Source organism: Megascapheus bottae, chromosome 4 (genome assembly GCF_031878675.1).
Source record: "Megascapheus bottae isolate mThoBot1 chromosome 4, mThoBot2.hap1, whole genome shotgun sequence".
NCBI lineage: Eukaryota > Metazoa > Chordata > Mammalia > Rodentia > Geomyidae > Megascapheus > Megascapheus bottae.
The window spans coordinates 85,775,247-85,802,537 of record NC_143512.1 but is presented as its reverse complement, the minus strand read 5'-3'; the positions used below and the strand labels follow the sequence as shown (position 1 = coordinate 85,802,537).

At 62.2% G+C, this 27,291-nt stretch overlaps 1 protein-coding gene and 1 long non-coding RNA gene across 2 annotated transcripts in view; both read right to left on the bottom strand.

Moving 5' to 3' along the window:
- Positions 1 to 2,023: 2,023 nt before the first annotated feature.
- Positions 2,024 to 27,291, bottom strand: part of Slc12a7 (solute carrier family 12 member 7) — a 97,358-nt gene continuing 72,090 nt past the window's right edge. The window contains exons 5-24 of the mRNA XM_090332158.1: positions 25,885 to 25,939; positions 23,955 to 24,085; positions 23,553 to 23,794; positions 21,573 to 21,787; positions 20,676 to 20,843; positions 20,359 to 20,457; positions 19,728 to 19,785; positions 18,553 to 18,727; positions 15,836 to 15,954; positions 15,369 to 15,467; positions 15,009 to 15,128; positions 14,460 to 14,564; positions 14,018 to 14,186; positions 12,146 to 12,341; positions 11,674 to 11,843; positions 11,462 to 11,593; positions 11,129 to 11,236; positions 7,184 to 7,362; positions 3,319 to 3,452; positions 2,024 to 2,145 (exon numbers count right to left, since the gene is read on the bottom strand). Coding sequence (XP_090188284.1) covers positions 2,054 to 2,145; positions 3,319 to 3,452; positions 7,184 to 7,362; positions 11,129 to 11,236; positions 11,462 to 11,593; positions 11,674 to 11,843; positions 12,146 to 12,341; positions 14,018 to 14,186; positions 14,460 to 14,564; positions 15,009 to 15,128; positions 15,369 to 15,467; positions 15,836 to 15,954; positions 18,553 to 18,727; positions 19,728 to 19,785; positions 20,359 to 20,457; positions 20,676 to 20,843; positions 21,573 to 21,787; positions 23,553 to 23,794; positions 23,955 to 24,085; positions 25,885 to 25,939 — 2,766 coding nt within the window. The 3' untranslated portion in view covers positions 2,024 to 2,053. The remainder of the gene's footprint in view (positions 2,146 to 3,318; positions 3,453 to 7,183; positions 7,363 to 11,128; positions 11,237 to 11,461; positions 11,594 to 11,673; positions 11,844 to 12,145; positions 12,342 to 14,017; positions 14,187 to 14,459; positions 14,565 to 15,008; positions 15,129 to 15,368; positions 15,468 to 15,835; positions 15,955 to 18,552; positions 18,728 to 19,727; positions 19,786 to 20,358; positions 20,458 to 20,675; positions 20,844 to 21,572; positions 21,788 to 23,552; positions 23,795 to 23,954; positions 24,086 to 25,884; positions 25,940 to 27,291) is intronic.
- LOC150064722 (uncharacterized) lies at positions 8,206 to 8,943 on the bottom strand. The gene is made up of 3 exons (XR_016535287.1): positions 8,855 to 8,943; positions 8,379 to 8,786; positions 8,206 to 8,310 (listed from the first exon to the last, which is right to left on the bottom strand). It is a non-coding gene; the product is annotated as an uncharacterized LOC150064722 (long non-coding RNA).

Sequence of the window (27,291 nt, the reverse complement as noted above, 5' to 3'; positions counted from 1 at the left end):
CACTCAAACTGGGCCTGGCCGATCAGCCAGCAGGAACCCAGGACAGAAGTCGTGTGTACATTTTCTCTAGTTGTTGTTGGGGTTTTTTTTGGTCAGTTGTGGGGCTTGAATTCTGGGGCTGGGCGCTGTCCCCGAGCTCTACAGCTCAAGGTTATCACCCTACCCTTGAGCTACAGCACCACTTCCAGTTTTCTGGTGGTTCACCGGGGTTGAGAGTCTCACAGACTTCAGTGCCAGAACTGGCTTTGAACCTCCATCCTCAGATCTCAGCCTCCTGAGTAGCTGAGGACGCCAGGTGCGAGCCACCGCGCCCGGCTCTCTAGCTGTTTTTAACTTCACAGTAAGAGACGAGATTCCCCAAACACTCCAATTTCAGAACTTTATTCTACTAACAAAATCATACAAGAAACCTAAAAATAACAAATAAAATAGAAAGCCCCAAACATCGTGAACGCAATTCTGCATGGCTACAGTTACAGGGGTCGGGGAGTTGGTCAGGGGAGACCAGGCATGGAGGCCTTCACCTTGGCAGGCCTCGACAGTGAGAAGGCTTGGGACCTGAGCGGTGCCCTGCCACCCAGGGTCAGCTTCCTATACTGGCCAGGGAGCGCTGCCCATCTCCCCGGGGAGGCCCTCAGAACGGGGGGGGGGGGGGGCCAGGCTGGAGGGGGCGTGGCTTTAACTCAGATCTAAGCCAAGCTGGAAAGGAGCAAGGCGATGGAGGCACTCTGGGTGGCCATGCCTGGGGTGAGCCGACCCTCCTGGGCCCACAAATGCCCCGCAGGGCCTCTGCCTTTCCCTGAGCTCCAAAGGCAGGACTGGTTCTGTTGGGAATCCTGGAAGCAAGACAATCCAGGACCCGGCCCAGGAAACCCCTTCACGGCAATTACCCCACCAGGATGTTTAAATAAATAAACGTGCCGTACAGAGCAGGGGCATGGATTGCTGCACTGCCCACAGCTTGAGAGACAGAACACGACCCACAAAGCAAGGCTCGAGGTAAAGTGCAACTCTGTCAGGTCATTGAAAGTAAAGGGCTCTGCCACCCTACAGGACACAAGGCCTCCGTGAGTGAGGCAGACCCAGTGCTCTGGCCTGGCGTGCTCAGACAGAGGCCTCTGATGGCCTCATTCTGAAGGCCGGGCGGAAGGGGCTCGCCACCGGACACGGGCAGGAACAGATGCGCACAGCGTCTGCAGGGCTCCTGCAGGGCTCCTGCACCTGTGCTGGGCAGCCGAGAGGCACTGCAGCATTCACACTCTGCCCGCGGCACAGGGACTCACTACGCTGACCACACGGGGCTCGTGGGTGCCCTGTCCTCACTACGCTGACCACACGGGGCTCGTGGGTGCCCTGTCCTCACTACGCTGACCACACGGGGCTCGTGGTGCCCTGTCCTCACTACAGTGACCACACGGGGCTCGTGGGTGCCCTGTCCTCACTACGCTGACCACACGGGGCTCGTGGGTGCCCTGTCCTCACTACAGTGACCACACGGGGCTCGTGGGTGTGCTCCAGCGGGAACCTACCAGTGCTTTCGAAAGGAAGCGGCTGAGTTTCCACAAAAAGGATAAATCCCAGCTGGAAGAAGACCGAGAGCGAGCGAGGTGCCTCGCGTGACCACCTCCTCCTCACACACCAGGCGGCCACGGCCCACACCGTCCCCGCGGCGTGGCACGGGGAGCGCCAGACTGAGCGAGGCCTGGCAGCCCGTGAAGCTCTGCACAGCCTGCAGACACGGCGAGGCACACGGCGACGGGGAAGTCTCAGGAACACGCAGCCGGGCCCGGCAGTCCTCCGCCTCCACTCCGAGGGACGGCGTGAAGGTTCGCAGCGGGGTGAGCTGGAAAGTGCTGCCGTGGACAGGCAAGCCCGGGCTCTGGAGGGGGAGTCTGAGAAGGACCCTTGGTGGACAGAGGCCGTTCGCAGGCCCCAGCGGGAGCCCAGGCCAGTGCCTGCCCACGCGGCACGGCTGGACGCACTCCCCACCTGGACGAAGCCAGCCGTGGCAGGGCGGCCTGGCTGCTGGCGCTGTCCTCGGTGTTGTCCGGCGTTAGGAGTAGATGGTGATGACCTCCCGGCCACCACCTCTGACCAAGAGGACCCTGTTGAGACCCTCGGTCAAGACCTCAAGAAACTCCATGTCTATGGGGTGGGGTTAAGGCTGCACAACCTGAGGGCAAGATGGCTTCCACCAGACAGTGGTGGGCCCGTGGGGTTAGGGAGACCTGGGGGGCCCAGGAAAGGGAAGGGAGGGGGAAGTCCCCAAAAGGGCAAGGAGCCATTGCTTCTCAAGGCTTAGGGACATGGGGCAAGGACAGGCACCCACCCAGTCTGGCGGGAGACCAGGCAGAGCCAGCACTCAGAGGGCCTTGCAGAGGCGGATGGACTCTCTCCGAGAGGCCGGGGCCCAGTGACGCAGCTAGCAGGATACCCCGCGATACTGAGGCCTGTGGATTTGCCCCTCAAACCTGAGGCCTGGTCTGTCACAAAGGAGGAGCCGCAGGCCTGCTCCGCACACACGGGAGACGCCCCCGCTCTGGCTCAGAAACACAGGGCTGCCATTCTGCTGCAAGTACAGAGCCAGGCTGCCCCCTGGCTCCTGTCCTCTCAACCACAGGGGAGGACGTGTGGGGAGGCAGGGGTGGGTTCTCCCTAGACGAGGGGAGGATGGTCAGAGTGCGGGGACAGCCTCACCGTCAACGGCCTGGACGGCCCGCCCTTCGGGAATTCTCTACCTATTTAAGCAGCTTTGGTGGGAATGGGAGGGTCTCCTTTCATGTCCTGGAAGTGGCGCTGCGGGTCAAGTAGTAGAGCACTAGCCTTGAGCAAAAAGAGGCTCAGGGATAGAGCCCAGGCCCCGAGTTCAGGTCCTAGGCCTTGACCTCCAGCCTGGAGGCCCACCACTCCACAGATGCCCCAGTGCACAGTCTGTTTCCTTTCCCCCATCTGAGCCTCCCTTCCCCTCAGGTGTGCACAGCACCTCCTCCTGCAGCCGACGTGAGTCAGGAGCGCTGTCCTGGGCTAGCGCTCCCACGCTCGGGCCACGCTGCCCGGCCTCCCCGGCTCAAATGCCCCTCCCTGTCTGCTCCGGGACCCAGGCCTCTGCTCTGCCTGACCTCTCCCTGCTGTGCGGCCACGGTGGCGTGAGGGCGTGGAGTAGGGCAGGACCACAGCGCCTCCCGCACCCCACACCAGGTCATGACTTTACCTTGGGGACCGCTGGACAGGCCCAGGGGCACCCCAATCCCACTGCAGGGAGCCCCAGCCACATCCTCACCACACCCCTGCAGCCACCAGCTCTGCGGGGAAGGATACAGTTCTCGTCGCCCTGCCGGTTTCTGGGGGGCCCGGGCATGTTCAGCAGGACCAGCTGGGCATCCTGGGACTTGCTGAGCACAACCCCGTTGAGCTTCACGGCCGTGTGCATCCTTCGGACGTTGGACTGGTCCCTGCGGGAGGGCGGCGGCGGTGGGCGGCCGGGCCTCAGGCGAGCCCAGAGCCCTCAGGCATGGAAGGGCCGTGGCCAGACACGCTCCCGGCCCCAGACACGGCGATCCCACACGAGAATCATCTGATCACAGCCATGGAGGCCTAAGGCATTCTAGAATCAAGCTTCGAAGCTGCCAAGCTTGACAACTGTACGGGAAAGCACAGCGGCCAGACACACCTGGCGAACTGCAGAGCCAACTACAAAGCAGCTGTGCATGGCAGACGGGGGGCTGTGGACCTCGACCCCTCCCTGTGCCTCCCCCCTCTGTGAAGCCCTTGAAGCACTTCAGCATGAGCCTGCACCCCACCCCCCGGGTCTGTGTCCGGACAGTCAGGTTTGGGAATGAGTCCCGGAGACCCGGGAGCTGGGCTTGGTTTTCGTGCCTACAGCCACCCAGGTTCCCCAGCTTCTGTGCCTGGCCAGCCTAGAGGCTGCCACCCCTGCTCTCAGGGCTTCCGGTGCGGGTCCAGTCTGCAGCCTGCAGAGCAGTGCTCTGGTGGTCTGACCCAGCGGTGGCCCCCGAGGTTGCGACCACACAGAGAGGCCATGCCAATGACGAGCCCAGGGCTTGAGCACGCTTGGCAGGCAAGCCACCACCAGCCACCTTCCCAGCCTAAGGTGCACTCACTGCACAGGGGGTGGGACGCCCTCAGGTCAGAGGCCTGGGCTCTGTGCACCCCCCCCCCCCGTGTCTTCCACCAGGTGGCCGAAGGCCTCCTCCCGGACACCAGGTAGGCCCCATGAGACCATGTTCAAGAAGCCACGCTGGCAGAGTCTCCACCCTGAAGCCACAGCATGCCCACGCCGCCACTGCAACATGCCTGCTGGCTGAGGTCAGCTGCAGGATGGGCCCTGGTAGCCAGCAAATCCAGCGACACGAGCTCAATGCAGCTCTCCTGCGGGCACCACCTATGTCCCAAACACAGGGACCTCCATGTGCAGAGTCACAGAAAGGCCCTGAGATCAGACTCATGCCCTGTCATCAACCCAAGCCTTAAGTCAACTAAAACAGCTTGTAACCAACTGCCAATACCAAGCGGAGAGCAGTGCAGCGGGCTCTTATCTTTCTTTCGCTAGTTTAATTTGAGGAAATCACAGCTGAGCCTCTGTCCATGGCACCACCTGAGAATACAGACACTGCTGGGTGCCTGCAGACCTACTCAGGAGGCTGAGATCGGAGGGCTGCAGTTCAGAGCCAGCCTGGGCAGGAAAGTCCATGAAACTCTTAGCCCCAATGAACTTCCAAAATTCTGAAGTGGAGCCGTGACTCAAGAGAGAGTGCTAGCCTTGAGCAAAAAAACCTCAGGAACAGTGCCCAGGACCAGCACGAAAAAGAAAAGAAAAAGGAATAAAGAGAAAGAAAGAAAGAAAGAAAAAAAAGGAAAAAAGAAAGAGAAAGAAAAGAACAGAAGAGAAAGACAGGGAAAAGCCCGCGAGCCCCTGGGAAGGCCGTGGTCCCGTGCCTGCTCCAGCGCTGGAACTGCACGTGGAACAAGGCAGGACGGGGAAGCACAGAACCACGGCGTGGGCCTGGCGGCGCTGAGGTTCAGAAGCCACGTGAGGGCTGTGTGAGTGGCTACCCCGCCCGTTCCCTACAGACGGCTGAATCTACTCCCATTTTCCAGACAGAGGGTCTAGGGCTGTGTCCACGTGGTAGCCCGAGAGCAGAGGAGCCACCCAAGACAGGCCAAGACACAGAGGGCAGGAACACACAGATGCTCACCAACGAGCCCGCGAACAAGCCCGTGTATGTGTAACAGGCATGCACACACAAGCACACTTGCACGCTAGCAGCATACGCAGCACAGGGACACGTCCCGTGGGCGCTTCCCAGGACTCTGTCAGGGGAAGCACACCCCCTGCCCAGGCTGACTCTGGGTCTCGGGATGCTGAAGACGTACGGCCACCCTGACCACAAGCCCCACGGACACGTGTGGGCGCGGGCGTGGCGCCCCGTGTCTGCCTGGCTTGTCTTCGTAGGGTTTTCAGTTCTGATTTATGGAAAAGAGCAGAGAGCAGGGCCTCCTGTATGCAGCCCCAGAGGGCCAGATTTCTTGGTGAGTTAGGTGTGATCATAAAGTCACCAGGTACCAACTCCTCGTGAGGGGTGACAGGCAGAAGGACTGGGACAGCGAGCCAGATGCACAAAGGACCTGAGACAGGCCCTACTGTCTCCATGTCTGCCCAGGAGCTACACGGCTCTTGAGACACCCTGGCCTGGACTCCTGGCCTTGGAGCTCAGATGCTGACGTAAACATCTGACCCCCACCCCTTTCTACTTGAGATGGCAGGGACGAGGGACAGGGTTGCTGTGCCCGCAGGGTGTGGGTGGATGTAATCCCTGTCAGAGCAGCTCTGGACAGATGGGCCAGCAGGCGTTATCCCTGGAGCGTCACACTGGGTACACACCCGGGCCACTTCAGGTGGAGGGGGCGGGACAAACAGGTCACCACACACACAAGGGTGTGCCACAGAGGGCTGCATATGCACACGTGCACAGGTCCATACACGCAGGGCTGCACACACACACAAGGCCATGCACAGAGCTGTGCGTGCACAGGGCACGGGGCTGCACACAGAGGCATGCACTGCAACCGTGGCTAGAGGCAGCTCAGCAATGCAGGTGGACTTACAGGTTTCCCCATTCTCTACGTGGAAGAGAAGAACAGAGTGGTTAGTCCCAAGGCCACATGTCCCACTGCCCCCTTGGAAGCCCACTGCAGGAGCTCAGGCCTCTGAGCAGGAGCTCTGTCAGCTGGATGGGCTCCGTTCACTGCCCACGGCTCCTGCTCACCAGCGGTACCACCTTGGGTATTCTCAGCACCACGCCTGGGGCACAGCCCGAGAGGACTGGGAGCCGAGTCTGCCTCGAAGATGCAGAGCTCACCACCAGGACCAGGCACTGCTCTGAAGACATTGGACTAAACAGGAGGACAGCCAGCCCTGAGCTAGCTCCCATTCTAACGGGCCTACTGGTTGATGAGCCATCCCAAAGCCCCTCAGTGGGCCCTCAGGGCCTGTCCCCACCTCAGGCAGGCCAGCCCTCAGGGCCTGTCCCCACCTCAGGCAGGCCAGCCCTCAGGGCCTGTCCCCACCTCAGGCAGGCCAGCCCTCAGGGCCTGTCCCCACACTGCAGGCAGGCCAGCTCTCAGGGCCTGTCCCCACCTCAGGCAGGCCAGCCCTCAGGGCCTGTCCCCACCTCAGGCAGGCCAGCCCTCAGGGCCTGTCCCCACCTCAGGCAGGCCAGCCCTCAGGGCCTGTCCCCACACTGCAGGCAGGCCAGCTCTCAGGGCCTGTCCCCACCTCAGGCAGGCCAGCCCTCAGGGCCTGTCCCCACCTCAGGCAGGCCAGCCCTCAGGGCCTGTCCCCACACTGCAGGCAGGCCAGCTCTCAGGGCCTGTCCCCACCTCAGGCAGGCCAGCCCTCAGGGCCTGTCCCCACCTCAGGCAGGCCAGCCCTCAGGGCCTGTCCCCACACTGCAGGCAGGCCAGCTCTCAGGGCCTGTCCCCACCTCAGGCAGGCCAGCCCTCAGGGCCTGTCCCCACCTCAGGCAGGCCAGCCCTCAGGGCCTGTCCCCACACTGCAGGCAGGCCAGCCCCCCAGGCCTGTCCCCACCTCAGGTACGCCAGCCCCCCGGGCCTGTCCCTGGCTCTGCCAGGCTCTACGCCCCCAGGACCCAGTGACACTCACGGCTTCAGGCTGAAGAGATCTTTGAACCCAGATGTGCCCGTGTCCTTGCTCCTGTGCTTCTCCACGGCCAGCTTCTCCTTTGTCCACGTCATCTGCACTCTGTCTGGGGTGGAGGGAGCCCGGGTGCTAGCCACAGCCGTGGTGTGAGAGGCAGTGTTCCTGTCGTGGATCAGCTGGGCCTGGCAAGGGGAGCAGGGCTTGGTATCACCACCCTGCAGGGAGCATGGCCGGCGTGGCCCGCAGTCCCAGGGCCTGGTGACCAGCTGGCCAGGGCCTGGACCTCACGGACCCTCTGCTCCTGTGTGTATCTCTCCTTAGCTTCCACCCCAGAATGCCACAGAGAGGCGGCACCAGGGCTGTGTGGACACGAGGGGATGCAGGCAGTGTTGCTTATGTGACAGGACACCTCTCCTAGGGGACAGGCTGGAGAGGCAGGCAGTGTCTGAGCTGAGGTCTGCTCAGTCAGGCTCACGGGGGCTGAGGGAGGGGGGGCATTAGGTAAAGCACGTGCCTTGCCAGGCCAGACCAGAGTCGCAGGCTGGGGTCAAGAGGCCATTCCTAGGGCCCTCGACCCCTGGCCTTTCCTGCCAGTTACACCCTACGCGCTCCGTGTAGCCCCAGGACCAGCAGGGCCTCGGTCCCCTCTGCAGAGCCACCCATCCAGAGCAGAAAGGGGGTAAGGAAGCCTCAGTGGGCAGAGTCCAGTCAGACACTTGCACACAAAAGCACGTTGCGTGCAGGGAAAGTGAAGCTTCCTGGCATGGACGGTGAAGGCCACTAGGGCAGCTTCTGAGTCTGGTTGCAGTCTTGGCTGTGACTTCCTATGTAGGTCCCTTGTGCCCTCCACACAACAGGTCCCCAGCAGAGCCTCCCGTGCCCCCCGCCCCGTGCCTCTGGAGGGGGTCACCTGAGGTAGGAGTGCACTGGGCAGGTGCCAGGGCACCTACTCTGCAGAATGTGGCCGTTACAGCCTGGTGCTGTGTGGCCAGCAGACTGGCCAGGACAAGGCTGACGTAGCGACCACCCACCTGCTACCATAGGCACCCAACACCACACCACCTCCTGCTACCACAGGCATCCAACACCACGCCACCTCCTGCTACCACAGGAATCCAACACCACGCCACCTCCTGCTACCACAGGCGCCCAACACCACGCCACCTCCTGCTACCACAGGCGCCCAACACCACGCCACCTCCTGCTACCACAGGAATCCAACACCACGCCACCTCCTGCTACCACAGGCGCCCAACACCACGCCACCTCCTGCTACCACAGGCATCCAACACCATGCCACCTCCTGCTACCACAGGAATCCAACACCACGCCACCTCCTGCTACCACAGGACTCCAACACCACGCCACCTCCTGCTACCACAGGCATCCAACACCACGCCACCTCCTGCTACCACAGGAATCCAACACCACGCCACCTCCTGCTACCACAGGCGCCCAACACCACGCCACCTCCTGCTACCACAGGCGCCCAACACCACGCCACCTCCTGCTACCACAGGAATCCAACACCACGCCACCTCCTGCTACCACAGGCATCCAACACCATGCCACCTCCTGCTACCACAGGAATCCAACACCACACCACCTCCTGCTACCACAGGCGCCCAACACCACGCCACCTCCTGCTACCACAGGCGCCCAACACCACGCCACCTCCTGCTACCACAGGAATCCAACACCACGCCACCTCCTGCTACCACAGGCATCCAACACCGAGCTACTTCCTGCTACCACAGGCATCGAACACCACGCCACCTTCAACTACGACAGGTACCCAACACCACGCCACTTCGTGGACCTTGGACAGTGCAAGTGACACAAGGACTGGTGGAAGACTGCTGGAAGCCACAAGGAGACAACAGAGGACTGATGCGGCAGTGTCACAAGCCATGGGGAGACGGCACAGGACTTAGAGAGTGCTATAGGCCACGGGGAGACACAGTCAGACTGAAGGGAGAGTGCTGTAGGCCACGGGGAGATGACGCAGGATTGTGTGTCATAGGCCACAGGGAGATAACACAGGACTGTGTAAGCGTGTCATCGGCCACGGGGAGATGACAGTGCGAGAATGCTGCAAGCCATGGGAAAGAGGTCTCATTCATTGCTGCACCACTGCCAGTTCTGCCTGGGAGAACCCCATGATGACTGCAGGGTCCTACCCTTTGGCCTCAGGGGACCTTCCTGTCAACGCTGACTGGCTCAGCCGCCTCACCGATGGCATGAACCCAGCCAGACTCGCACCACAGCAGGCGGCAGCCGAGGCTCAGGAGCCCTGGGTGGCCCTGGGTCAGGCTGGACACCTACGACACAAGGCGACTCTGGGACACTGCAGACGGAAGGCCAATGTCCTTCCTTGCTCTCCCACAAAGTGCCCACATCCTCCTTTCTGGACGGGTCTGGACAGCTGACCTGAACAAGGCCCACTGCGGACACCCACAGCAGGTCTGACCACGGAGTGCTGGCAGAGGCCACGGCTGCTCTGAGCTCTAGAGGTGACACAGGGAGTGGAGGCAGTCAAGGCTGAGGCCATGCGGCGGGAGGTACCCCCTGAATCATGGCTCAACAGGCAGCGCCTGCCCACCGTGGCGCCTGAGCCTGCTGGGTGGGATGTAGCCACGCAGTCCCGAGAGCCCAGTGACGGCTGGGGTCGGCTCACGCCCCCGGGACTGCAGGGTCCCAGGCGCCGGGCCCCAGGCCTCCTGTGCGCGTTCAGTTACGGATGTGCAGCGGAGGGCTTGGTGCCCTCGGCCCTGCTGGGCCCGTTCTTCCCATGTCCTACACCAGGGAAGCAGAACCTGGTGTTCACCCACCTGTGTGCATGGTGCCGTGGAGCTGAGGCCTCCCCTGCCCCCTCCCCCACTCCCCCTCTCATCAAGGGTTAGGATCTCCCCACGTTAACCTTGCTTGACCCATGGTGCAGGGCCTTGGGCTTCCTGAAGCCACAGGATGTGACACAAATGAAGCCACAGGGTCCTCGGGGCAGTGCGGGCATGCGCGGGAAGGCTCTCCATTCACGGGTATGCTCCTGGGCACCCTGGCCATGGAGTTCCCAGGACAGGGTGTCTCGTGGGCCTGGGCCGGGCCCAAAACCACCCGGGCACCCAGCCCACCCATGAGGATGGTGTGAGACCTGCCCAGTGGGGACAGGGCCTGGGAGGTCAGAGTCCCCCTCCTTCCACACTGCCAAAGGAGGGGTGTTCTCATGGTCACACTGCACGAGAAGGGGTCACCACACTTATCAGCAGCTGCACTGAACGCTGGGGGACCCACACCTACACACAGACACGCTGCTCCATCATCCACACTGAACGCTGTGGACACCCACGCCTACACACAGACACGCTGCTCCATCATCCACACCGAACGCTGTGGACACCCACGCCTACACACAGACACATGCTGCTCCATCATCCACACTGAACGCTGTGGACACCCACGCCTACACACAGACACGCTGCTCCATCATCCACACTGAACGCTGTGGACACCCACGCCTACACACAGACACGCTGCTCCATCATCCACACTGAACGCTGTGGACACCCACGCCTACACACAGACACATGCTGCTCCATCATCCACACTGAACGCTGGGGGACCTATGCGTACACACAGACACGCTGCTCCATCATCCACACTGAACGCTGGGGGACCTATGTGTACACACAGACACATGCTGCTCCATCATCCACACTGAACATTGTGGACACCCATGTCTACACACAGACACACACGCTGCTCTATCAGACTCAGGGCTTCATGTATACTAGGGAAGCACTCTACCACTAGGCTAAGCTCCAGGTCCTCCATTCACTCTTGAACACAGCCTGTTCCGCGTCTTGGAGACACACAGCCTGGATTCTGGAACTTGGACACCACAGCCTGGGTTCTGGGAGGGCCTGGAGCTCCAGGTCTCTGCTCACTCACCTCTCTCTCCCGTTCAGTCTTAGACAGCTGCATCTGCTTCAGCATCTGGGATCTCTGCTCCATCATCAGTGTTTTTTCATAAGTGAATGCGGAAATGTCATTCTCAACCTAAAAAGTTCCAAAGCGTGCAGGTAAACAGTGTGCTCTGCCCCACATCCCCAACATGTCTGCTCCAGAGTGGACCCCAGACCCTGCCCCAGGGGTGGCCTGCCCTGGGCAGGCATTGTCTCTGACCCCGAGGATCAGGAGTAAGGGTGCAGCCCAGGGCGTGGGGTCCCTGCACTGCCCGTGCAGCCCTGGTGAACCAGCACTACGGAGCATCAGAGCCCTCACCATCTCCACCACCTCCACCTCCGCGCTGATGCGCAGGTGGTACAGAAACGTCTGCAGGTCCTTCTTCATCTGGATGCTGTTGTCGTCCACCTGGGCCACCGTGAAGATGCGCATTCGGCACTTCCGCCACACCTGGGGGAGGGAGGCTCCAGCGGTCGGCGCGAGGCCAGCCCCCCCTGCCCGCGCGCTGCGGCGGCCCCCCGCCCCGTCACCTTGTGCTGGCGCAGCAGGAAGGGCAGCAGCATGAGCATGCCCCCGTCGTGGACAATCCACCACACGTCGATGCTCCCCTCGCTGAAGCGCTCCTGGTTTTGTGGGAACATGTCGATGTGTTTGGCCACCAGCAGGGCTTGGTGGGCCGCGGTGGTGTCACGGACCGTGTCTGTGGAGGGCGAGCCGGAGAGGCGGGCAGGGTCACACCAGACCCCTCCCGTGGGGTAGGAAGACGGAGGGCCACGTCACCAGCTCCCCCACACTCGGGCCTGGCAGGTCACATCTCCTTCCCCCAAAAGGCAGAGCACCAGGGGAGAAGAGGGCGGGCTGCACCCTTTCAAGGGGACATGTGTCTGTCTAGTGGCAGCTTGTGCAGGGCTGCTCAAGCCCTGGACATACTCTGAAGATGGCCCTGCCTAGAACAACACACAGGCACGACGCACGACACCCACAAACTCCCCCTATACCCACCAACGAAGTTCTTCCAGGAGAAAGGGTTGTCTGCCTGCCTCCAGGACTCGGGCCAGGCCATGAGCACCGTGTTGTGTTTCATGCCCCCAAGGCCGGCTGACTGGATCAGGTGGGACGTGCCATCCCGCAGATTTGAGGACACGACCAGCTGGCAGAAGCCTTTGGTCTTTTCTGCACCCATCAGAGACCGGATGTTCTGCAGGACAGGGGCAGAGTCAGTGCCTGGCAAGAATGGCGGGAGGGTCCCGCGGGCACCCGAGCGCGGTGTGCTGGGGGAAGGGGAGGCGCAGGGCTGCGGGGCCAGGAGCTGAGAGGAGCAGAGCCGGTGCAGGAGATGCGCAGATCCACCCTAGGGCACAAGATGCCAGGGGCTGTGCACGGCCATCTCTGTCCTCACACACTCACTGGGCTCCTGGACATTCGGGCCAGGTGTTGCTTCACTTGAAAAGTGAAAATACAGCCGCCACAAGCCCTCCTTGCCTGTGAAGGTTCCAGGAAGTACTAGATAAGCCAGAGATAACGCGCGGCCTCCCTCCCTCCCTCATGGCTGCCAGGGCAGCACCCCTGCTGACCAGTCAGGTTCTAAGGGAACACTGGCCACACAGGAGCCACGGCAGGGGACGCTGGCCACACAGGAGCCACGGCAGGGGACGCTGGCCACACAGGAGCCACGGCAGGGGACGCTGGCCACACAGGAGCCACGGCAGGGGACGCTGGCCTTTTCTGACAGCCGGGTTCCCAGGTCTGGCTGGCTGACAAGGCCTCTGCCGTGAAGGACAGCTGCCCTGCTGGGTTTCCCGTGTGTATGGGCAGTGAACTCTGGTTCTCCCTTTCGGAGCAGGCACATGCTGCCATTGCCGTGGGCACACAGACACCTTATTTCCGCGAGCCTGGGGTCTGCACAGAGGAGGCCCTGTGAGAGTGGGCCCTGTTGGATCCCACCAGCGCCTAGCTCAGGGTGGATGCGTGTGAGGCGGGACTGGCCCAGGGACGCTGGTGGGCTGGCACTCTGCGGCGTGGTAGGGGTGCATCTCACACATGAGGCGCTGTGAGCGGGGAATGGTGTGGAGCAGGCTGTGAGCCCTGAGAGGCACCTATGTGGCCTGGCCCGACGGCCGGAGCACACGGCCTCGGTCGTGCAGATAGCGCGAGTGCTGTAACGAGCGTGCCGGTGAGAAAGGCTGAGCTTCCAGACAGAAGAAGACACGGTATGGGGATGGAGGCCATAGAGCGACACAGCCACTGGCCCAGAGACATCTGGGGACCCAGAGCCGGAAGAAGAGGGCTCGGGCCTGTGGCTCTCCCCCTGCCCCCATCACAGGTGCTAATGCTGACAACACCCATCAGTGTCTGTTGTGCCAGGCTGTGAGGCTCTAGACAGCTCCGAGGGCTGTGGCCACGTCCACCCCTTCCCGATTACAGGGAGAGGAAGGCTTCACCCTGCACGTAGCCACCCCTCCAGCATGGAGGACAACTCAGTATGGTAGACCTACATGTCAGAGCCTGGCTGGGGGCCACACAGAGAGAAAGGGCTCACAGTATGCCGCCCACATGTGTCACAGTGCTGTCCTGTCCACACATGTCACAGTGCTGCCCACACGTGTCACAGCGCTGTCCTGTCCACACGTGTCACAGCGCTGCCCACACGTGTCACAGCGCTGTCCTGTCCACACGTGTCACAGCGCTGTCCTGCCCACACGTGTCACAGCGCTGTCCTGCCCACAGGTGTCACAGCGCTGTCCTGCCCACAGGTGTCACAGCGCTGTCCTGCCCACACGTGTCACAGCGCTGTCCTGTCCACACGTGTCACAGTGCTGCCCACACGTGTCACAGCGCTGTCCTCCTCACTCCACCCCGAGCCCTGTGGCCCACCTCCTCTGCCCGCTGTGCTTCGGCTTGCTTGTCCAGGTAGGTGCCTTCCAGCACGGAGCCCACGATGGTCAGACCCTTGCCGGCCTTCAGCTGAGAGGTGAAGGACAGCAGGCGGGGGTGCTTCACGCACTGCTCCCCGTCCAGGTTCAGCATCACCAGCAGCTGGGGCCTGGCAGAGACACAACAGGGACACCGGGTGAGTCAGGCCAGACCCCGAGTGGCCCGGGCCTTGAGTCTGAGGCTCCAGTGCCTGCACCACTCAAAGTGCTCTGAGCAGACCGGAGCAGCCTGCAGGTGGGGCAGGGGCCTGCTGCCTCCAGCGACCCTTCACCACACGGCCCCCGGGCCTGTCAGGGCCCCACAGCCTGGAGACTGAAGGCTCCGCTGGAGGCCAGTGCTTCCCACCGGGCCACCTCACCTCTGGCTGTGTCTGGACACTGACCTCCAATTCTTGGTGTGTGGGGGGCCGTGCTCTACACGCAGCAGGGCGTAGCGGGCGGCGTTCAACGATAGGCCCCTGATGCCGTCGCCCCACTCTTTCTCGGCACTGTGGGGCAGAGGCAGACGTTACCACCGAGTCCAGCCACACAGGTGCTCAGGGGTTTCCACAGACCCAGGACAGGGGCGTGTCCTCTGGCTGAGGACTGACCCCCAGGGCCACTGTGGACAGAGGGGCGATTCAGGGACGGACACGGTGCCATGAAAAGTTGGGATCTCAGACAGAGCTGGTGGAGAGCTCAGACCCCAAGGAGGGAGCGGCCAGGCCGGCCTCACCCCCCGGGGCATCGCCACAGAGGGGACTCTGCCCTGGGACAAGCAGGTAGAGGACTCTGGGAAAGTAGAGAGCAGGGTTCTGTGGCATGCAAATGTCCATACACGTGTTAATACGTCTCGGCCGTCTGTGGCCCTCAACTCTCAAGTCCACTTTGGGGGCTGACCTTGCTGGGTGCCCCAGCGCGGCCAGGCCTCTGCCGGGGCCCTCTGCACTCACCCTCGGTACTCGATGTACTTGTAGATGCAGCCGGCAATGAGCATGGCGAAGAGCGCGTAGTACCAGGAGCAGATGAACATGAGGGCGAGGCACAGGCTCATGCCGAGGAAGGACAGGGTCCTGAGGGGCGCGGGGCTCAGAGCAGCACGGCACAGCCAGCACCTCAGCCCCGCCCCACCAACACGCTCAGGCGTGCACTGTACTCACTCGGCCCTGCGGGCTGAGAGCTACGGGACCTGTGACCGGGTACCCTGCCCGCGCTCGGGCCTCATGGGTGCAGCCTGGGGCGTGAGGCCCTGACGACAACGGCTGGTATCCCGGCCCCCGCCCCACCCAATTGCCAGCACCACGTGGCCTTACCAGTGGTAGTACTTGAAGCGTGGACGCCAGTTGGGTGTGCGCAACAGAGTCTGAACCGCGCAGGCCAGGTTCACAAACATGTAGCACATGAGGAAGAACCTGTGGCAGGATGGGCCACGTGAGAGCCACGTGAGACCACCGAGTCACAGAGTGTCCCTCCCCTGCTGCCCTGGCCGCACCCATTCACCACCCGGCCCTGTCCACACCACGGTCTCCTCTACAGGGTCTCCCTGTCCCTCCAGACTGGCTCTACACGGTGGGCCCGTCTTGGGCCTGCCACAAATGACCACATGCTGCACAGACCCAAGTGTGGCCAGCCGTTTGCCCAGCCACATCAGCTTCTCCTGGTCTTGGGTAAGCGACCTGCTCCGTATGTTCACTGGTCCCCTCCCTCCCCAGGGGAATGACAATGGTGGCCCTGTCCTCTCCGTTCCTGCTCCGCCCGCAGCCTGGCTCCCGGCACTCACATGGAGAGGATGGGGGCCACGGCGTCCAGGGAGGCGATGAGGATGCCGCTCTCGCAGATGAGTGCAGTGAGCAGAAGGGCCCACGTGGGCTCCCCATTGGCCTTCCCGTGGCCAAACACCTGCAGGATGGAGGGAAGTGGGAGCTGGGGCAGGGCGGGGGTCCCCAGAGGTAGGGAGCTGCCTGACCAACGCCGCCCAGAAGAGTCTGATGTGAGGCAACAGAACCCCGCTTCTGTGCACGCCCCGTCCCTGGGCCGCACACGGACAGAACCAGGAGGAAAACCCAAGGATGGCACCAGCAGGCTCAGGGGAGCCAGCCTGCAGCACCGCAGTCTGAGACTTCACTTTGCAGAAGTGGAGAAGATAAACCTCTGCTGTGGAAGCACCTGGCCAGGGGTCCTGCTAGAGCAGCCACACCAAGGACAGCCCAGAAAGCCTCGCACCAGAAGAGGAAGCCGGGACCCAGGCCCCTGCTCACAACCAGTGACACCCACGAAGGAGGATCGGGAACAGAAGGGACTCCCAGTGCAGGGGCCGCCTCTGCCCCCACCCAGCTCCACGGCCCGCCACAGACACGGGAGCAACAAAGGAGCCCATCTACACCTGCAGGCCCTGACCTGGGACACGGCCCACCCAGGAGGAATGTGAGCTCGGTGCGCTGTGTCTCAGGAGGGCCTTCACCTGCCATGCCTGGGCCACCCACCCCCACCCTTCACCTGCCATGCCTGGGCCACCCCACCCCCACCCTTCACCTGCCATGCCTGGGCCACCCCACCCCTACCCTTCACCTGCCATGCCTGGGCCACCCCACCCCCACATATGTCTACACCGCCCCACATCGCCCAGACCCACATATCTCTTCGCCCCTCCACACACAGCCCACCCCCACAGCCCAGGGCCACATATGTCTACACAGCCCCTCCTCCCCCAGACCCACATAGGCCTACATGGGCCTACACAGCCTGACCCTACTGCCAACTCCCCCATCCTCAGGCCCAAGCCCAGCAGGGCCCTCACACCAGGGTCCACCAGGGCTCTCATACACCCGACTGGGCCTCCCTGGGTCTCCTCCTCTCCAGAAGGGCAGCCTTCATTCATCTGAGCTGAGGGCTCAGAGACTAGATTCTGAAGAGTTAACAAGAGGAAGAAGAAAAGCCAGCCACCATGGAGGTCACGGGAAGGCAGATAACACGAAGCAATCAAGCCAGCAGTGGGAGAGCAGCAGGGCCAAGCCTGCACGGGGTGGGGAGTTGGGAAGGAGGCTCCATGACAAGAGCACACAGGCACCAGGACAGGGGAGGGGGACGGCGCCATGACAAGAGCCTCTATGTTCACTGATGGCAGAGGCAAGTCTTTGTTCCGGATGCTTCTGGGGCAGACTGGACAGTCGCCAGGATGAGTCTTGATTAGAGATTGCCACAGTAGAGGTGTGGTTTATGAGTGGCGGCAGCTCTTCCACTCTGAGCAGACACGTCTGCACTCGGGAGCCTGAGCACTGGAATCCAGGGTTTTTCCCGAGCCTTGGGCAACCTCTGAGTTATCCCCAGCTGAAAGGAGACTGGAGGCCCCAGTGTGACATTTCAGTGAGATGACAAAATCTGTGAATAAGCTGTGAGAACAACTGTCTTTCTATCAAGGTGGATTGCTCTAAAGTTCTAGCCTAGTGGCTGGGCGCCTGGTCATTCTGCCAATAGCACAGAAGAAGCGGAGGAAAGACTTTTGGATCAGGATGTATTTTTGAAGTACAAGGTATTCCCTTCACTGGTTTTTCCAAGATGGAATTAAGGCACACCGCAGAAGATGCCCCTCAGGTTGTTCAAGAAATGGCAGAGAGTGCAGGTATGTTTTGAGGTTACTTGTGTAGTTAATCTTATTTCACAATCTTTTAATGTATTTATATAAATACATCTTTGAACTTGATCTCGACCATTGTGTGAGGAGGGGCAGAGCCTATGCATTAGGGATAAGCAGGAACAAGCCGTCCCTTCCTGTGGGCTTGCCTGCCAGATTTCTGGCCGATGGTGCATTCTTTCACAAAAGTAAATTCTGCTTTACTGAGATAATTTTTTTTTGCATTTATGTTTATTTATTTATTTATGTGCCAGTCCTGGGCTTGAGCTCAGGGCCTGAGCACTGTCCTTGGACTTTCTCAAGGCTCGGGCTTTCTACCACTTGAGCTACAGCACTGATTCTGGCTTTTTTCTATGTATGTGGTACCGAGGAATTGAACCGGGGTCTTTGTGCATGCTAGGCAAGCACTCTACCACTAGGCCAAACTCCCGGCCTCTAAGCTCTTCATTTTTAATATTAAAAAAAAAATTATCTTGGGCCGGGACCAAAAAACAGAAGAGGTAATTAAAAACTCAAAGACCTAGGTAGGTAGTACAAAGAACAAGTTAAAAAGAGGGTATCAGAGAACAGAGACAGAGTAGAAGAATTAGACCATTAAAGACATTCTATAAGCCATTAAGTCAATACTATTGGAATTTACAAGGCTTCTGGGCCACGATCAAAAGACCAAACCTACAAATCACAGGAATAGAGGGGATAACCTGAAGGTTTAAGGACCATTCAGATGGAGGAGGCTGGCAGAGAAGAAATAAGACAGTTACCACAGAAAGCACACGGAACACCGAGAGAATGGTGAGAGCTGCCGAGGGCGGGTCAGCCTCACACAGCGGCAAGCCTGGCAGACTGCGTCAGAGCGGAGAGCTCACCTGCAGGAAAGGGACGATGCCATCCCGCGCAATGGCCTGCAGGAGGCGGGGTGCCCCCGTCAGACTCTGCAGTCCAGCGCCACAGGTGGAGAAGAACGAGCCGATGACAATGACCCAGGGAGAGGGCCAGGCCAGCATGCCAATGACCAGGTTTCCCTGCAGGGCTTCCCCAAACCTGAAGGGGGGAGGCGCAGTCAGCAGTCGAGACTGGGGGAACTGTCTTTGTTTCCAGTGCAAACCCCTGGGCCAAGGGAAAGGAAGGCAAGGCACAGGACCAGAGGCTCTGCCTGCCTCAGCCCTGCCGGGTTGATCAGCAGAAAGCCCTGGTCCGGCCCCAGGAGGGTCTCCGCCTGTGCCTTGGTGGAGGATGTCCACAGGCCCCAAAGCTCAGATGTCCTCACCAGGGGGCGCCCAGGCCCCTCAGAGCCGAGGACGTGATGAAAAGAGCTCCCTGCCACGGCAGCAGAGGCCCCACCGGGCCCTTCCCCGCCACCGGCCACCCCAGACATCGGCTCTGGTCGGTGTCCCGGGCTCCAGGACGGGCGTGTGTGTGTGTGTGTGTGTGTGTGTGTGTGAGTGACACCTGGGGTGTGTGTGTGACACCGGGTGTGTGTGTGTGTGTGTGTGACACCTGGGTGTGTGTGTGTGTGTGTATGAGTGACACCTGGGGGGTGTGTGTGACACCGTGTGTGTGTGTGTGTGTGTGTGTGTGTGTGTGTGTGTGTGACACCTGGGGTGTGTGTGTGACACCGGGTGTGTGTGTGTGTGTGACACCTGGGGTGTGTGTGTGTGTGACACCTGGTATGTGGGGGGGGGTGTGTGACACCTGGGGTGTGTGTGTGACACTGGGTGTGTGTGACACCTGGTGTGTGTATGTGTGACACCTGGTATGTGTATGTGTGTGTGTGTGTGTGTGACACCTGGGGTGTGTGTGTGATACCGGGTATGTGTGTGTGTGTGTGTGTGTGTGTGTGACACCTGGGGTGTGTGTGTGACACCGTGTGTGTGTGTGTGACACCTGGTGCCCTGGGTCAGGCAAATGGCAGTCTGATCCCTGAGCATTCAGCTCACGTCTCCGAGTGATTGTGACTCCAAATGTGAACGCGTCCTCAGGCACGGTGGCCCTGGGGTCACAGCCCGGCCAGCCTGCACCGTGCACGGAGGGGCACACGTACTTGTCTCGCAGCACCACTCCTTCGATGCAGGCCCCAAACAGCACGATGCAGGAGAGGTCTGGAGGGCGAGTCAAGGCACAGTCTGTCTTGGATGAAGGGCTGCCTGGGGAAGCCTCCGGGTGGACGTGTCCCAGGGCCAGTGGTCTCGTCCTCTAGCAGTGCCTAGACCGAGCCCGTGCCGACTTCCCACACCACAGCTCACCTGCAGTCCTCGGGGGCCCGGCGCCCCCTCTTATCTCAACCCCACCTCCCTGGAGCACCTCCCCACATCTCCACTCACCTGCACTGGCTGCAGCCGGGGCCTCAGGCGGCCGGCGGCTTGACGCCAGGCGGAGCAGCTCGCTGAACTGGCCCGAGGCCCCCTGCAGTCTCAGCTTCCTAAGAGATGGTGGCGAGGGTCTGCCACACGGGTGGCTGTTGTTAGTGCTATATGTCAACTGCCACGGCAGGATCGTGGCTCAGGTCTAACGCATGACACATCGCCACACATCCAACTGCCAGGAGCCCGAGTGGGTGCCCGGCCGCACCCCGCGCTCTCATACCACGAGCAGCCGGCCCGACACACAGGAAGACACACAGCAAGCACGGACTTGCACGGACTGAAGCGCGGGACCCCAGCCTCCAAGGATACAAATAAAAGACGTGGTGACGATGGCCAGGATGGTGCCCGAGGGGATGGACTTCTGGGCGTCCTTGAGGTCCCCGGAGCGGTTCGATCCTGCCATGATACCTGCAGAACAGACCAAAGCACCAACAATGCCAGGCGCACCAGGGCCCCGCACAGCCCCACGTGACGGGGGCAGCCCACGGGAAGAGCCACCCCTGCAGCAGAGGAGACAGAGGTCGTGCGAGACACGAAGACCAAGACGGGAGGGAGACGGAACTAGATGCGAACACCAGACACACAGACCAGGGGGACCGACAGGGACAGCAGGGAGAAGAGCTCACCAGTCACGGAGGGGAAGTAGATGCCGACCAGCAGGGTAAAGTAGGTCATGAGGTCGGTGAGGACATAGGGCGGCCCCCGGGGCAGGCCCTCCTCAGCGACGGGCACGGAAGGCATGCCCTTCTTCTCCACAAACGCCCCCTTGTCTGAGTAGGTGCCCCACAGGTTATCTGTGGGGAGAACAGGCCACACAAGAAGCTTCTTCAAGGAATTCTGAAATCAAGATGGCTTGCTCTTCTCCCGTGGCTCAGAGGCCTCTGAGAAGCTGCTTCCCAACCTCTGTGGGAGGTTCCGGCCTAAAGGACCCGTGTACTGCAGCCACCAGGGTCCTGGAGTCCACGAGGCCCAGCCTCGCACGGCTGCGGACGAGCTTCAGGACCTTTGCACAGGCTACCCCGTGGCCCCCCCACCCAAGAGACTCTGGGGCCACCTTCTCCAGCCATCTCATCCAGCGGGGGTCAGGTGCCTGCCCTCTTCCTGCCTGTACAAGCTGGACACAGTGCTCGGCCACCCACACCATGCCCCTGCAGACACAGGGGACTAAGACCAGGGAGCAAGCACTCCAGTCCCCCAGAGCTAAAGTTCAGGGCGGCGAGAGCTACCCTTCCTCATCCCAGGAGTATGAGGCCAGCCCCGATCTGAGGGTCACCGTCCCTCTTCACACCTACACAGCTGGGCTCTGAAACAGCTGGCTGACCTGGAACCCGTGTCCAGGACTCGGGTCATGTGGGCAGACAGGCCGCCCCCTGGCCAGCTGGCAATGCCAGGGAGGGTGAGCCCAGCCTCAGGTGCAGCTGGTCAGGAGCCCCCGACTTAGCCAAGGCCTCGAGTGGCCTCAGACACAGTCCCTGGCAGGGCAGCGCCCCAGCCATCCCCGGCAGAGGCCTGGCTGTACTCACCCAGGAAGACGCCACTGGCCACGCCAGGGATGCCCTGTATTTCAGTGACGTTGTTCTGCACAAAGTACTCGTCACAGGTGGCTCTGGAGCCGGTGCCATTGCAGAAGAGGCCCCAGAGGGCGGTGGCCACCGTCCCGTTGCTGACCACATGCACCTTGGCACAGGCATCGCCGAAGTGGCGTCTGGATAGCGTACGGTTCCCCAGCAGACAGACCCTGCAGCAAGGGCAGTGACCTCAGCAGACAGACCCTGCAGCAGGGACAGTGCTCACCTCACCGCAGCAGCTCAGATTCCCAGCGGCTCTGATGGCCCCCCTGCACCCGGAGCCAGCCCCAAGCCAGAGCCTGCAGCTGCAGGAGGCCCGCCCGCAGCCCTGTACCCGGAGCCAGCCCCAAGCCAGAGCCTGCAGCTGCAGGAGGCCCGCCCGCAGCCCTGCAGCCACCACTGCCACCTCACTGCCCACAGCTTTTGCAGGGAGGAGAGGCTGTCGTAGGGCGAGAATATTTCTCTACGTGTGAACCAGAACCAGAGGAGCTCAAGGCTTAGCCCTGTCCAACACATCTCAGCGCTGACCCAGCCACAAGCCCTCCAACACCACCTGCCCAGTCCGCCATGGGGTCCAGGCTCCTCTCTGATCCACTGGCCCACTGAGAGCAGCGCCTGCCCTCTCAACCACAGAACCCACGTGAGGAGCTTCCGTGGGGATGGAGAGATGAGCCAAGGAAGGAGGGAGCAGGCCTCTCTGGAGCTTGGCCACCTGAGCCCCCACACAGACGCACTCAGCCCTGCTCCAGAGCACCGACACCACCCCCAGTCCACAGTCCTCAGAAACACTCCTCGAGGGAGAGGTGGGGAGGAGAGCCACCCAGGGGACCCCACACAGCCCCTCCACCAGAGGGGAGGAGGGGGGGGAGGAGAGGCCCAGGAGGGGAGGATGGAGGGAAGGAGAGGCCCTGGGGGGTAGGATGGAGGGAAGGAGAGGCCCTGGGGGGAGGATGGAGGGAAGGAGAGGCCCACGGGGGGAGGATGGAGGGAAGGAGAGGCCCTGGGGGGAGGATGGAGGGAAGGAGAGGCCCTGGGGGGGAGGATGGAGGGAAGGAGAGGCCCAGGGGGGGAGGATGGAGGGAAGGAGAGGCCCTGGGGGGGAGGATGGAGGGAAGGAGAGGCCCTGGGTGTGGGGGGGGAGGACGGAGTGGAAGACAGAGGGGAGGAGAGGCCCCAGAGGGGAGGACGGAGGGGAAGAGAGGCAATGGAGGGGAGATGGAGGGAAGGAGAGGCCCCGGAAGGGAGGACAAAGGGAAGATGGAGAGGAAGAGAGGCCCGGGAGGGGAGGATAGAGGGGAGGAGAAACCCTGGGAGGATGGAGGGGAGGACCAAGGGGAACAGGGATGGGAGGGGAGGATGAAGAGGAGGAGAGGCCCTGGAGGGGAGGATGGAGAGGAGGAGAGGCCCTGGAGGGGGAGGGGAAGACAGAGGAGAGGGGAGGATGGAGAGGAGAGGCCCCAGGGGAGGGGAGGATGGAGAGGAGGCGAGGCCCTGGAGGGGGAGGGGAAGATGGAGGGGAGGGGAGGATGGAGGGGAGGATGGAGAGGAGGCGAGGCCCTGGAGGGGGAGGGGAAGATGGAGGGGAGGGGAGGATGGAGGGGAGGATGGAGAGGAGGCGAGGCCCTGGAGGGGGAGGGGAAGATGGAGGGGAGGGGAGGATGGAGGGGAGGATGGAGAGGAGGCGAGGCCCTGGAGGGGGAGGGGAAGATGGAGGGGAGGGGAGGATGGAGGGGAGGATGGAGAGGAGGGGAGGTCCTGGAGGGGGAGGGGAAGATGGAGGGGAGGGGGGATGGAGAGGAGGAGAAGCCCTGGAAGGGAGGATGGAGGGGAGGACCAAGGGCAAGAGGGAGGGGAGGGGAGGATGGAGAGGAGGAGAGGCCCCGGAGGGGAGGGCGGAAGGGAGGACAGGCAGACCCCCAGCACCCTGAGACTCACGGGACGTCGGGCGGGGCGAAGGCCGTCTTGATGACGCCGGCGTAGATGGCCAGGATGGAGAGCACCACGCAGGCCAGGAAGACCAGGGCCAGCTTGTTGACGTACTTCACACCCACGAAGACCACCACGGCCATGAGCGCCAGGGTGCAGCTGCCGTACACCCGCATGTTGTGCAGCATGGCGGCCCCCTCCCCGCCCGCCGCCTCGGCCTGGAAGAGGGCCGCGCTCGGGGAGATGTAGGTCTGCAGGGACAAGACCGGCTCAGGGGAGCCCCGCGGCCCCGACCGGCGCCCCACCCTCCCCTACACCTGGACACCACCAGCGCACTGGGCAGGGCAGGAGAGCGGGGAGGATCGGGGAGGACGGGGGAGGAGGTTCCTGCCCGGAGCCCCGCTCACTCACGAGGAAGATCTCGATGGTCCCCAGGATGTACATGGCCCCTGCGAAAGTGGTGCCCAGGTAGAAGCACAGGCCCACAGCCCCGCCAAACTCGGGGCCCAGAGACCGGGAGATCATGTAGTAGGAGCCGCCCGCTGCAAAGCACCATAGAGAGCAGGTCAGGAGGGGGTCCTGTGTGTGCAGAGGGGAGGAGGAGGAGGAGGAGGAGGAGGAGGGGGAGGAGGGGCTCTGCCTGTGTGTGTAGAGGGGGGGAGGAGGAGGAGGAGGAGGAGGAGGAGGAGGAGGAGGAGGGGCTCTGCCTGTGTGTGCAGAGGGGGGGAGGAGGAGGAGGAGGAGGAGGAGGAGGAGGAGGAGGAGGAGGGGCTCTGCCTGTGTGTGCAGAGGGGGGGAGGAGGAGGAGCATTGTCTGTGTGTGCAGAGGAGGAGGAGCACTGTCTGTGTCTACAGGAGGAGGAGGAGCACTGTGTCTCTCTACAGGGGGAGGAGCACTGTGTCTCTGTCTACAGGGGGAGGAGGTGCAGTCTCTCGGGGCTCAAGGGAAGAACTCTTTCTGGACAGCGCAGTCTGCGCCCATCCTCAAACACCACTCCGACCGTGTTTTCTGCATGCCTGCGGCCAGCTCTTTCTGGGGAGAGCGACTGAGGCAGGAGGGCAGCAGGTTCAAGGCCGCCTGGGCTACAACATGGGCCTTGACTCCAGAAAAGAAGGAGGACAATGCCTGTAGGTCTGCTGGTGCGCTGGGGGCCGTGGGCAGCTCGTGACACGCTGAGCGTCCGGGCCAAGGCCCCGGGGCCCAGGTGCTCGAGGAGGGGTCTGTACGTGTGGCGTTGGACCAACACTACGAATACGATGTCATTTTCAAAAACAGAAACATGGGGTTGCTCCACCGCCGTGTGGCGGTCCTCGTGTGGCTGGTGCCTGCCAGGCTGGCACAGCCTGCCACAACAACCTCCCGGCCCCGAAGGCTCCGGGCAGGGGAAAGCACGCCCTGCTCTCAGCGCCTCCCTGTGGAGCCTGGGCTGGCACAGTGTGTACGGAGCTCGAGGAATTGAGTTCCAGAGGAAAGGGACAGCAATTCGAGGTTATGGTGCTAAACGAACGCAGACCCCGTTTTTGCACACTCAGGACCTGCCAGGCCACAGATGTCAGCACACTCAGTCCTGCAGCAACTGACCAACTTGTCAGGGTCAGTGTGTCAGCTGAGGGGGTGCTGCCATTCCTCTGTTAAAGAACATTTGCCTCCCCTTTCCCAGGGGATAAGGGTCCACTCACAGCCCTCCCCGCTCATCCCCACTCCCTCCTCAGAGGAGGCCCACTGGGGGTGCCTGGCCTCCGGCCTCCCCACATAACCACGGTGCCAGACGCTGTCTTGGAAATGAGAACAGAGAATCAAAAGGGACGTCCCTGCGGCTAGCCTATGTCCGGGGGCAGGGCACAGCGTGAACAGCCATGCCTTCCTGTCCCCCAGGCCCCTGCTCCAGCAGGATAAAGGAACGTCTAGGCTCTCAGCCTGGCAGCACCACACCAATGCACAGAGCTGCCAACCAAGCCTAACAAAGTCCAAGGGGACCTCAGAGGCCCCGGCCGGGCCGCAGACCCAGCACAGCCCTGGACCCCTGGGGTCGCCCGTGCCAGCACAGCACAGCGTGCCAGCACACTGGACTACAGGACCCCCGGCAGGGCCGCCCCTTCCCCCTGGCTGACGGTCAAGAGGCTCTGCCACTCCAGGGTCACTCCTGGGTAACCCTTTGCCCACGGTACCTCACCGTGAAAAGGGTTCTTTACACCAACTCAAGGACTGTAGGCAGCAGGCCCTGACCTGGGACCACCCACACCGCTGGTGGCGATGGCCCTGACCTGGGACCACCCACACCGCTGGTGGCGATGGCCCTGACCTGGGACCACCCACACTGCTGGTGGCGATGGCGCTGACCTGGGACCACACCGTTGGTGGCGATGGCGCTCATGGAGATGGCGGTCAACATGGTCTGTAAAGGGAAAAGTGGATCTTCAGGAAGACGCACCCCGAGGGGCCTGGGCAGCCAGCGCTGGGGCCAGGCCCTGACCGCAGCACAGCTGCAGAGACACCACAGCCCTGTCCCCTCCGTCCACAGCCCACAGGAAGCCTCGCCTTCAGACCGGGCCTGGGGGTGGACGTGGAGCTGGGTGCACCACAGGATCCCAGGGCCCACCACGTGGGGAGATGTCCAGGTGGGCGTGGGCAGGCATCACCTCGAGCCACCACCCCTCTGGCTCCAGGAGGTGCCCGTAGGAACCATGCAAGGACAAAAACAATGCCCTGGGCAGACACATGGAGAGACCAGATAATGGAAAGGCAGGTGGGGAGTGGAGGACAGAGAAACACGTGACCCAACATCAAGACAGACAGGAGGGCGGGCAGCCTGGGACGGTCACACAGGAGTGACCAGCCTGAGGACAGGGGGATGGACAGCCTGGGACAGTCACACAGGAGTGACCAGCCTGAGGACAGGGGGAAGGACAGCCTGGGACGGTCACACAGGAGTGACCAGCCTGAGGACAGGGGGAAGGACAGCCTGGGACAGTCACACAGGAGTGTCCAGCCTGAGGACAGGAGGGCGGGCAGCCTGGGACAGTCACACAGGAGTGACCAGCCTGAGGACAGGGGGATGGACAGCCTGGGACAGTCACACAGGAGTGTCCAGCCTGGGACAGTCACACAGGAGTGACCAGCCTGAGAACAGGAGGGCAGGCAGCCTGGGACAGTCACACAGAAGTGACCAGCCTGAGGACAGGGGGATGGGCAGCCTGAGACAGTCACACAGGAGTGACCAGCCTGAGGACAGGAGGGCGGGCAGCCTGGGACAGTCACATAGGAGTGACCAGCCTGAGGACAGGGGGAAGGACAGCCTGGGACAGTCACACAGGAGTGACCAGCCTGAGGACAGGGGGATGGACAGCCTGGGACAGTCACACAGGAGTGACCAGCCTGAGGACAGGGGGATGGACAGCCTGGGACAGTCACACAGGAGTGACCAGCCTGAGGACAGGGGGATGGACAGCCTGGGACAGTCACACAGGAGTGACCAGCCTGAGGACAGGGGGATGGACAGCCTGGGACGGTCACACAGGAGTGACCAGCCTGAGGACAGGGGGCGGGCAGCCTGGGACGGTCACACAGGAGTGACCAGCCTGAGGACAGGGGGATGGGCAGCCTGGGACAGTCACACAGGAGTGACCAGCCTGAGGACAGGGGGTGGACAGCCTGGGACAGTCACACAGGAGTGACCAGCCTGAGGACAGGGGGATGGACAGCCTGGGACGGTCACACAGGAGTGTCCAGCCTGAGGACAGGGGGATG